The sequence below is a fragment of the Chinchilla lanigera genome, unplaced genomic scaffold (assembly GCF_000276665.1).
Source record: "Chinchilla lanigera isolate Chin_1 unplaced genomic scaffold, ChiLan1.0 scaffold00072, whole genome shotgun sequence".
Classification (NCBI taxonomy): domain Eukaryota; kingdom Metazoa; phylum Chordata; class Mammalia; order Rodentia; family Chinchillidae; genus Chinchilla; species Chinchilla lanigera.
Window position 1 is genome coordinate 4,348,069 of NW_004955473.1, and position 12,223 is coordinate 4,360,291.

General features: G+C 38.5%; 1 protein-coding gene across 4 annotated transcripts in view; it reads left to right on the plus strand.

Annotated features, from left to right (window-relative positions):
• The window catches only part of Enox2 (ecto-NOX disulfide-thiol exchanger 2), a 331,866-nt gene that overhangs the window by 224,666 nt on the left and 94,977 nt on the right, over positions 1 to 12,223 (plus strand). For 2 of the 4 annotated variants that reach the window (XM_005401229.2, XM_013523085.1), the window contains exon 2: positions 10,238 to 10,326. The exons of the other annotated variants lie outside the window; for them this stretch is intronic. Coding sequence is in view for 1 of the 2 variants with exons in the window: in XM_013523085.1 (XP_013378539.1) it covers positions 10,278 to 10,326 (49 nt within the window). In the remaining variant the exon portion in view is untranslated. The remainder of the gene's footprint in view (positions 1 to 10,237; positions 10,327 to 12,223) is intronic. 4 annotated transcript variants of the gene reach the window in all.

The following is a 12,223-nucleotide window of genomic DNA, read 5'->3' on the forward strand; positions in this document are numbered from 1 at the left end:
AATCCAAGTGTTAAAATGGAAACATTAAATCTGCTGGATGATAGAATAGGTAAAACTCTTGAAGACATTGGTGTAGGCAGAGACTTTATGAATAAAACCCCAATCACATAGGAACTATCACCAAGAATCAAAAACTGGGATCTCATCATATTAAAAAACTTTTGCCAAGCAAGATAAAACAGCAACTGAAGAGACAACCCACAACGTGGGAAAAAATGTTTGCCAGCTGTTCTTCAGACAAAGGATTACTATTGAGAACATATGAAGAACTCAAAAAACTCAGACTTCCCAAATTTAAAGACCCAATCCCAAAATGGACATCTGAGATGAATACACACTTCTCAAAAGAAGAAAGACAAACAGCAAATAAATACATGAAAAAATGTTCAACATCACTGGTCATTTGAGAGATGCAAATTAAAACAACACTGAGATTATATCTCATCTCAGAAAGAATGGCTATTGTCAAGAAAACCATTAAGAAATGCTGGAGGGCCTGTGGGGAAAATGGAGCCTTTCTCCACTGTTGGTGGGAATGTAGATCGGTAGAACCATTGTGAAAATCAGTGTTGAGATTCCTCAAGAAACTAGGATTGGAGGTTCTATTTGACCTAGCTATTCCACTTCTGGGTATCTTCCCAGAAGAATTTAAAAATATACCACAGTGATAAATATGCACCTATGTTTGTGCAACACTATTTGTATTAGCTAGATCTTGGAAACAACACAAATGCCCATTAACCACGGAATGGATAAAAAAAATGTGGTCTTTTTGTACAATGGAGTACTACTCAGCCTTAAGGAAGGATAAACTTGAAACTTTCATAGGTAAATGGATGCAACTAGAGAAAATACTCATAAGTGAAATACATAAGACACCCATGTGTAAACATTATATTGTCTCCCTAGTGTGAGAAGCTGAAAGAGTAAATAAGATCCAAAATGTACAATAGATATTGTAAAATGGGAAGAAACTTCAAAATGAAAGAGAAGCTGGGATGAAGGAATGGAGAAAAGAAGGGAAAAGATAGATAGATAGATATATAGATATATATATATCGATACATATAATATATATCATAGTTAAGACAATTATACTACTCATTTCTCTTAGTTCATTGAAAAGAAAGATTGTGCTAATATTGTTTGGACAATTAAATGTCAATATCTTGTACTCTGAGTAACTCATTTAAAGATAATAATACGCAGTGTATTAACCACTCTTACCCTCCTGGTATCTTATTTTGAAATTTTGTGGGTTTTTTTCTCTTTAAAATAAAAAACATAAAAAATCCAAGACACCCCAGTAAAAAGCTACTGGAAAAAAAGATTAGGAAACATGTGAGAAGATGACCAGCACTCTTCCACTGTCTGGGCCTTAATTTGTCCACTTAGAGATTTAAAGATCCCCTCTGGGCACACAAGCAGGTAGACCAACTCCATATTCAAAATGGTGATCAACATTTCCCCTCTATTGTTTGAATCTCTTCCTTCAGTACCTAGGGCAGCTGCAAATCATTTGCACCTTGAGTCTTTTCACAGAAACAATTGCTAGCAGTTTTATGGTGCATCTCTTTTGTGTGTTTTTGCCCATTTACAGATTTGATTATATTGTTTACAGAATGGAAATGTGTCTTGTACTGCTTACTCTCATTTTCACAGATCTTTAAAGAGAGACTCTTTAAAAAAAAGTAGAATGGCATTCATATCATTATGTTAATATCACACAGTAAAAGTTGGGCCCTTTGGAAAGTTCCTAAGGCACACATTGATCAGGTGATAAGCATATCTTGCATTAATTTCTATTTGAGTTAACAGCCGGCACCATCCTATGAGAAATTATGAAGAGAAAATGCTGTATCCCTGTAACATGTGACTACTTTGTGCCCTGGAGTCCAGCATTAACGTAGACCAAAGGCAACACAGCTCCCACACATGCATATCAGGCAGGTACAGTGGGATTTGAGGAAGATATCTGAAAGTAGAAAGTTTCCTTGTAGACAAGGAATACAGTGTTGAAAAAGAAATTTTAATTTTGTCTGTGCTGTCGGCTTTGCCAGGAAACTAGCAAAGATAAGTTTATAGATTAGCTCCACAGTAGAAAATTCATAACCATTTAGCCCTTTACCTTTACTTCAATAGAACTGATACGTGATCAGCAGCAGCAGCAGAACAGCAGTATCATTACCAACTAAAGTTACACCACCAACAAATAACATAGTCTTCTGACTAAGCTTCTGCAGTACCTATGAGAGACAATACTCACGGATTTGTCTCCTGCTCTCCAGCCCACTGCCAGCTCTATATCCCCACATCACCTCTAAATCTCTAAGTGGACAAATTAAGGCCCAGTAGGGATTCACGAAAAACAAAAAGGAAGTAGCCATGTCAAAAAAGAATCACTGTCTTCATATGGACACTCACTACTAAATGATGTATTTGTCACTCAAATTTCTTCCTAGACTACAAACTATTCCTTTAGCTGAGAAGAGGAGTTTGTTAAGAGAGGGAGAGGGGAGAAGGGTGAAGAAAAGTAGTACAGAAAGCTGTTAGCAACTAAAGAATCTTTTAGAAATTAAGATAAAGTATTTCTGAAGAGACAGTATCAACATATGCAATAGAACTATGAAGATAACGATTAACATGAAACTCAAAAGAGTGGTTATCTTTGAGGGAAATTCAATGGATTAGGGAGGGGTGGATGGTGGACTCTAAAGGTAGTTACATTCTTTTTCTTAACTGTATGTTGTGCACACAATTTTCACTAGGTCGTTTTTACACTTTAGATGTTCATAAATCTCTCTTTATAACTAGTCAATATTCAATTGAAGAAATTAGAAAAATAGTGTGACTCGGTGGAAAATAGGATCTGAAAAACAGAAATAGGTTTACATTTTTTAAGAAAGAAAGCCACTCTTGAAACCTGGATGCACTTTGATTTAAAAAAAAAAAAAAACAAAAAAAAAAAACATCTTAGCTGGTTTGCTCTGACAGTGTCTCCCAGTGACACACCAGTTAGTTTCTCAAAAAGTTGTCATTTGTTTGGGGGCGTGCTTTCCCAGAATATTTCTGGAGTCTTTGGATATTTCAGCTGCCTTGCTCCTTGCCTCACCTCCTTTCTGACAGTGAATTTCCAGCTTCTATAAGAGATAAGAACAGTAGCATGGTCATCTGGCAGTTGGAAGTTAAATACTTTTAATATAGCCGTGGATTTATGGGTTGTTAGCCAAGGATTTATTATCTTTATGGCTTTTCTTAGTGTTGGCAAGGATGCAATAAATGGGTGGGCTTTTGTATTTATTTTTATCATTGGTTGGTTTCTCGCTAGCCAATTCAGACACACTCTAAGCACAGGCTGTCAGGAATTACAGTTTTTCTTCCATGTGCAAATAAGTGGATAAGCAAACACTCCCAGCCTGATTTTCTTTCCAATTCATTATTTACAGGAAATTCACCCTTTATAATCATTTTTAAATCAAATTTGCTCTACCAGTCACGGTTAGGTTTGCTCTGGAGATCATCACCTACCTAGATGTCTTTTATTTTTTAACAGCTTTTGTCTTTTTTGTGTTAATGCTGATTTTTAAAATACACTAATAAATTAAAGATGACATTTCTAGTGACCTGGAGAGTCACTCAGGAAGAAAATTTAAGTTACAGCAGAAATAGATGAAAGAAAGGAAAGTCAATAATTCACATGTCTTTGCTATTTGGATTATTATAGCTGCATTAAAATACTCAGAACAGCTATTGAATTAGAGGAGTCAAACTACGTCATATATAAGATAGCTTCCAGGAAAGGTGCACTAGTAATACTATCCCAGAATCACAAACCATCAAGCAAATTTACTTGCAGATGGACTGTTTCTAGACTAGGTTGATACAGTAGGTGTCTGCCTCTGTTACAGAAGTCACAGCCATGGCCATAATATCCCTTTTTCCTGTTGAAAGACTAGCCATGAAGAGCAAATCTTCTTCTGCCTACCTCATTGTTTCCCAACCTTGTCATAATCAAAATGTGATACTAGGTTGTTCTGGCTTTCTGCCACCACAGATGGGAGGACCAGGAACAATAGCATAGGTACAAATGTCATCCATGTTTTTGGAAAAAACAAATGAGTCTTAGCAGCAGGTCTAATGAGTTTGTAATATGTACACTGGAGGATGAGGCTAACACTGGAAAAGTCTTTTAAGGATTTTCTTAGCAGTACCCCTTTTTTGAAAATGCTGTCAATCACGGGAGAAATATAAGATAGTCTTGCTGTTCTTTTTGGCTGTGTTCTTGGTAAAGAACTTGTTAAAGAAAAGCCAGCTTTTATTATTGTTGTTGTTGTGGTGGTGGTGGTTGATGATGATGATGATGTTTTTGTTGTAATATATTCCCCAGTATTATTATTATTATTATTATTATTATTTCATTTTGTTGAGACATGGTCTGACTATGTAATTCAGGCTGGCCTTGAACTCACTTATGTAGCCCAGGCTGGCCTTAAACTCACAGCGATACTCCTGCCTCAGCCTGCCAAAAGCTAAGATTACCGGCATGCTCCACCACAACCCTCGTCCCTATTATTAATGGATGGTCCCTAAACTGGTATTTTCATATGCTTTTTACCAAAGAAATTAAGACACTCTGCTCTTTCCTCACCTCCAATGGTCCCTGTTTTCATCGGCATCATAGGGACTGTTCATGGTTGTTACTACACTATAATTACTAGTATTCTGTTACCACTTACTGAGCTAAGCCCTGCAATAGACCCTTTTCACATATTTTCTCCTTTAATCCTTGCTACAGCCCTATTACCTAAGGGCTGTTACTACTTTCATTTTTCAGAAGTGGAAAATGATATACAGAGACATTAAGTCACTTCCCAAGCATCACACAGATAATAAGTGTAGCCCAGTAGTAAAACTCATGTCTAATCAAATCTAATTCACACACCTTGATCCTTAACCACTGTTTTAGCCCCCTTTTTTCATTCAGGGTCATACCCCATTGAAGGTTGGGAATTCATTGTGCTTGGTCTAGCCATATGCATGCTGGTAGTTGGTGGGAGTATAGTGTGATTTAAAAAAACAAAATCATTTTGAAACATGAAGGATGATATAAGTTATGGGAAGCTCTGTATAATAAAAACTATTATTTTGTAATTGATTGCCAAATTAAGGGATAGTTTAGAAAGTTCACATAGGTGACCTGTGGAAGGAAAGAAGCTCAAAAGGGGCCCAGGCTGCTGGCCCAACACAGAGCCATTAGTCACTGCCTCCTGCTGCACTATGTGTATATATAGCATTGACCTTAATATTTGAGGATGGCCCTGCTGAGGCAGCTAGTTCTCAAGCCAAAGTTCCCATTATCAGTAGGATTTAACACTTGACTTGTTTATAGTTGTCATGGCCCGGGTCCCACCCCCTGACATAGACCATGGCCTTGTAGTTAGTAGTTTGTAATGCAGGTCAACAATATAGTCTAAAACCCCAGCCTCTCAAAACCCAACCAAGTGGAGAATACGAAACACCTCCAGTCCTTCAGCATTCTACATTTAGGAGAGAGGAATGATAAGAAAGTGCATATGGAAAATATTCTCCATTCATACACATCCCCCAAAAAAGCACTGTCTAGACTAAGCACAAATACAACTTTGTCCTGTACCTTTATAAGATATCCATAGTACCATGATAAATGGCTTATCTTTCAAAACTCAGTCTAAATTCATCTCCCCCAGATTAACATCACTTCCTCTGCACATTTCTCCCTCCTTCTCCACCCCCACCTCATCCTAGCAGATTAACTTCCTCCTCTTTCTTTGCATCTCTGTTTAGCCGTTGTGAAACTAGACAGTAGTTTTGTTTTTAGGTCTTTCTATCATGACTCTTAGGAGACCCTCAAGGGGCAGGGAAACATATTTTTCACCACATATCACATGGATTTAACAAATTTGTTAAAGTGATATTCTTTGTTTCCATAGAACCTTGTAATAACTTCAAAGTCTCAGGTATAACTAGCACATATGACCACCTGTGTTGTTTTTACCACAGCTCTGTAAAGGGGATAATTTCACTCTTAAAGATGAAGAAACCAAAGCTCTGTGTTTCTCAAATTCCTAATGGACATAAGAGTTCCCCGGGGCACTTGTTCAACAGGCAGATTTCCCAGTGCCAGCCAGATGAAAACCTCAGCAGTGGGCCCTGGCTGTTGGCCTATTTAGCAAGCACTCAAAGTGATTCTGATGCACATGGTTGGAACACACTTTGAGAAACATAGTGCTTGCTGTACAGCAAGTAATGGTAGAGCCAAAGTTCAGGCTAGCCCTCCTAATTCCAGATCTAGTTCATGATATATTTATCTTAGTCACACTCAATCTCCTATGGCAAGGAAGTGGACCAAAACATGTTGGAAAGATTTTCAGCAACAACACCTAAAACAAAACAGCTTGTGGATTAACCCCAGAACTAGTTCTTTTTCCTCGAAGAAAACTAGCCAGACTTCCAAAGGTATAGCAGCCAGACTGTCAAATCATCTCTTAATACAGTTCACCTCTGGAAAGCTTAGAGCATAGAGCTTTGGGAACTGAGTTTATAGTTCCTTCCTCATCCTTCCTCAACCCAAACCATCACTACAAGTAGCCATACCATTACCATAATGAGCATGCTCAGTACCTGAAATGCAATTAGTTGATCTGTTAAACATTACAGTTTGCAATTGAAAACCAGTAGCTATAACACCCGAGATCCCAACAGTAATATTAATGTGTTTTAAAACCAGGAGAAAGAACTGAATGGCTTATGGGCAATTAGTGCAAATGTTAAAGCAGCTGAGATATATAGCATCTTGAGGTTCATTTATTCTTTTTTAGTGTTTGTTACCTAAATATTAGGTGAAGAAATATATATGTCATGATGCCACTCTAAAGATGAAAGGCCACAGTTACCCATTCACCCTAGACCAAGGAAACATTACTTCCCCAGTATCTCAGAAGCCCAAGAAGCCAAGAGGCTGGCTGTTATGGATTGTTATGGTTGATACATTGTGTCAACTTGGGGAGTCTAGAGGTTTGGCTAAGTAACTCAGCAGGAAGGCAGGATACTTACTTTGTATATATCCTGAGCCTGTTGCAGAGGAGGGCATGGAGATTATGTGAGAGCTACACGCCCCTTAGGTGGGGGTAGTCTGTTTACAAAGTAAGGCAGGGAAAAAGAAGCTGCTTGCCGCCATTCGCCATTCCTCCAGTTTGCTCTGGCTGCTTTGCTGTTCGACTGCCATTCCCCCTTTTGCTCTTGTTGCTTTGCTACCTTTTGCCTCGGAGCCAGCCAAGTATGGACTGAAACCTCCACAAACTGTAAGCTAAATAAACCTTTCCTTCCTTCATTTTGGGCGTTGGGTATTTTGTCTCAGCAATGAGAGAAAAGTAACCAAGACATGGATTATAGTACAAAAAAGCCCAGGAGAGCCCACCTCTGCTCTTGCTGCTCAAAAATCCCTCCAGGCTTCCCACAGTGGAGTTTGATGAGGTTCCATGGGCCCCTGGATGGACCCCTTGATGGGTCTCTGGATCCAACCTCAACCGATTCACCTGCCTCACATTCACCTAATAACCTTGAAGTGACTAGGAGTATCCCTGAGATTCTTCAGTCCATGCACCCCACTGTGAAATAAAAAAGGAGGTGCCTGGCTCTCGCTGAGAGATGTGTGAGAAGAGACCTCTGCAGAGTAGCTGAATGGGTTCTTCCTTAGCCAGAAAAAAAAGGAAGGGAAAAATAAAGGAAATGAGGATAAAATCAAGAACAAGTGCTTGTTCTGTGTCAGTGTTCTTAATGGTGGTATATAGTTCAGTGGTTAAAACTGTGGGTCCTAGAGCCATACTTCCTGAACTTGACTTCCAACTCTTGCAACAGCTATCTCTGTGGAAGTGTGGGCAACTTCCAAACTTCTGTTTCATTTTCCTTATCCATAAAATTGATATCATAATAAACATTACGTATCTCATTGCATTATTGTGAAGACTAGATTATATAATACATGTAAAGTTGTGTTTGGCACATAATAAACATTTAATTGATATTAGGAATCAGCATCATTATCACTATCTTGAGTACAGAAAAGATAGTTATTATCCCCAGCTACAGGTGAATTAACAGGTTAAAAACTTCGTGGAACTCTTCTCAAGTCACATAACTGCTAAGCAGTAAAACCAAGATTTAATTTTTAAAATCTATTTGACTCCAAAGTCAGTATTCCTTCCCCTATACCTTGTTGCCTTAGTAAATGTAAGGTATGTGCTATGAATTCCTGGAAGAGAGAGATGCATGCCAAGACCTGTTGTCTTCTTCCTCACTATACAACAACCTCATCCCCATGGCAACTGCCATCTGAAGGGCTGGTTTGAATCCCAGATTCTTATAGATCTAAAGAAAAACCTGGAATGTCCTTATAAGGCTCCAGTATGCAGGGGAAGCTCTCCAGGTCTCTCTAGCTACAGCAATGAATCTTCCAGGATGAGATTTAGTTTGTGAAAGCTTCCTCTCTTTAAAGTTCTCATCTGTGTACTTTAAAGATAAAGCCACTGTCTCATATACCATCCGGCCACACTCACAACCCCTGAGAGAATGAGTACCTACTGTATAGGTTAGAGTCAAGATCCTTCCCTCACTTTCTGTCCCTTCTCTTCCTTTTCTTTTCCTTCTCAAGGAAGGATAAGTTGTGGCATCCTTATTCCCTTGAGTGGTTTATTAATTCATTCTGGATAACACTCATGAGGAATTAAAACCCCTACTTATATAATGGCATTATCTATCTCGAGATGTTTGGAAACCTTGTCTTAGAAGATCACCTGTCAGTTTTTTCATGCTGTATAACTATGATACAAGCTGCTGATAGCATCTGTAAGAGAAGAGAGAGGAGGGCTTCAGTGCATCATTCACAAACAATGATAGTTTGTTAATTTTCAACAAAAATGAACAGGGCCTCAAAATAATACCTTCAATGTATAATATATTGCTTCATGAGCAATAAATACCAAGTAGAAGATAAAACCTTGAGCCCTGGGCTCAGTGCAGGCCGAAATCATTTATTTTGCTGTTTCCTTTCCCATAGCCAGAGAAAAGAAAATGCAGTGTTATTCAGTACCGACACCCAACCCTGCCCTTGTGTCATAATCTTCTACAACAAATGCTTTTTCAGTGCCTACTATGTGCACAGCCCTGTATGATATCACAGAAGTGGATTTTTCTCATGTGTTCTGTGCAAGCATTTTCTGAAATTCCTTTCTTTGTCATGGTGTTTTCCTAATTCTATTTCCAAATTCACTCTCTAAACAGCACCTCACTAGCCTTCCACAGCACCTGGATTCGCCACCACAGGGAGCTTAGAAGTAACCATGCTAAAAACCTTAATAGATTCATAGCCAGGGGTAGGGCTTATCAGTTAGTCACAGTACTATACGAGAATAGGGCATAAATTGTGTGTGTGGACACTAGGATTGACTGTACATGTTGTGCATGGGAAGGGGGTGAGAAGAAACCAGAGGTATAAGGCACTCTCAGGTGCGAAGACACAAAAGTTGTTATAGTACAGAAAGGTTTCTCATCTCAGCACTGCGGACATTTAGGGCATGATAACTGTTTCTTACAGAGGTCTGTCCTGTACATCATAGGATGTTTAGCAACATTCTTAGCCTTTATCTACTACATGTCAGTAGCAACTTCCTTCCCCCCATGTGTGCCAACCAAAAATGTTTCCAAATATTGCCAGGTCTATTCAGAGACAACTTAATCCACGTTAAGAACCCACTGTAACAGAGGACATGGAGAGCACCCATCCATATAATGCTGAGCTCTATACCTGTCCTATCTCTATGCATGTCCCAATTCCAATATTCTATAAGTTTACAGTTCTCCTGGTTTAGAAGAGCATAAAAGGTAAGAGCAGGAACTGTGGAGACAGGTTGCCTGGGTTTGCATCCTGGCTTAAGCTCACTTTATGGCCTCTGTCTCAGTTACCTCATTGGTAAAATGGGGGAAATGAGAAGGCCTACGTCATAGGGTTGTGAATTTATATTAATGTATAAGAGGTGCCTAGAAGAATGTCTGGCACATAGTAAACATTAGGTAAATATTAATTCTTTTTAGTCATATTATGATTACTATCATTAACACTATAATTCACCATTTATCTAAGTCCTGGTATATCCCAGAGGTCTGATGTCTCACCCAGCTTTGGACTATCTTCCTTCTGCAGAAATGACTAGAGAGCTAAGTCTACGGTTCAGGACCACACAATGCAAAGAGATTTTAGATGGCTGTGGGTCTATGCAATAGACAATGCAGGTAAGCCCCATTTTGTATGATTGCTGAGTTCTTGCGGAGTTTACTTATTTAAAAGCATACTTTTTGGCACCTACTCTGAACGAGGCATGGGAAAAGATACAAAACTGAATGAGGTTTATATCTCTGGCTCTCAAGAAACTAACAATTATAGCTACGACCTGCACATTTATTTTAGTAAATTTAATTTCTTTAAATTCTCAGTGAAATTCCAGTTAGTCTCTTATATACGAAGAATTTCTCTGTAATGAAAATTATATCTGTATCCGTAGCTTTATCTTTTTTGAGGTTTGTATCTTCGGAATTCTGATTTTCTTATATTGTCACCATGTTGGGATTATAATACCTTAAATTATCACAATTTTCTCTTCCTGCGTTTTCCCACTTATAATTTTTGCATATCACTCAGCCCTGAAAAGAAGCCTCCCCAAAAGAGATTTTATCTTGATCCAACAGAGTAGTATTCTGCTGTGAATAACTTGACATTTGCTTCTGGGAGGAGGAATATTTCTGCAGGACTCTGTTATATGCACTTAGATATTTCCTCATTCATTTTTTAAATAGTTTATTGAACATCTAGTTTATATCAGACATGATGGTTAGGCACAAGAAATAAGAAAGAGGAATGAGGGATTCTATAGGCTAGAAACAAAGGCAGACATGGAAAGATGGTATAAAAATATCATGTAGTAAGGACTATAACATCGGTGTCCCCAGTGGGCTAGGAGAACACAGAAAACCAAGGGACAGTTTGGAAGGGAATCTAGTGTGATGGGCAAGACTATGAATGTTGGCATCAGAGCTGCCTGAGTTCATGTCCTGCTCAACTGCTAATTAACTGTGATACTGAACTAATTACTTAAACTCTGTATCAGCAGAATTTGAGCCCTTTGAATAAAGGCTGGAACCATTTCCCATCATCATTTTAGCTATTATCATGTTATTATTACCATTAACTGAGTGCTCAATATGTGCCAGAAGCTATGCTAATGTCTTTATCCACAGTATCTAATTTAGTCTTCATCAAACATGTAAGGTAGATACAATGATTTGGTTAATTTTATGGTCTGGTACTTTATGATCAAACAGTTCTTTAGTCATAACATATTACAATGTATAATTATTATTGTACTATTACTGTATTTTAATGTCCATTTTCTGCCCCAGATGGTAAACTCCACAAGACCAGTGACAAGTCCTGCCTTACTCACAAATATCCCCAATATCTAGAATAGTGCCTGACATACAGAAAACATCCAGTAAATGTGAAAGGAAGCCTAGAAGGCAGGCAGATAAGAAGAGAAGAAAAAGAATGAACACATTAAAGTAGCAATGTAGTGGAGCTAAACTCTAGTCCAGAACCATCTGACTCCTAACCCAATGCCCTTGATCACTTGGTAGAATAGCTTCCTACCAGTTTTCAGTAGATATTTGTTGACAAAATACTCTCCTCAACTTTGCATAATATTGTGTAACAAAATCATAGCAAGCATAAAAACTAAGGGATATAAATTTGGACATAAGAAAAGAATTGTAGGAGAGTAAATTGTCAGAGTTTTTTCCTTAATAAAAGAATGTATTTGGAGAGATGGCATCAACATACTGTCCTCCTTTCATAGGAAATAAGACATTTGTAGTAACTCACTGAGGAGTATATCCCAGAATGTGTGTATATGTATAGTCTTCAATTTCAAATTACTGACAGTAATTGACTAGTTAATTAGTGATTCATAAACAATACAGAAATAAACAGATGGCACTGAGCGAGTTCTCCGGGAGCTGCAGCGCTCCTGGGTCCGAGTGTGGGCCGGACTCATACCACCGCGATTCCCAGCCGAAAAGCGCGCAAAGAGCCAGGTAGGCCGCACCCAATCCCGGAGGCCAGGACGCGAGAACAAAG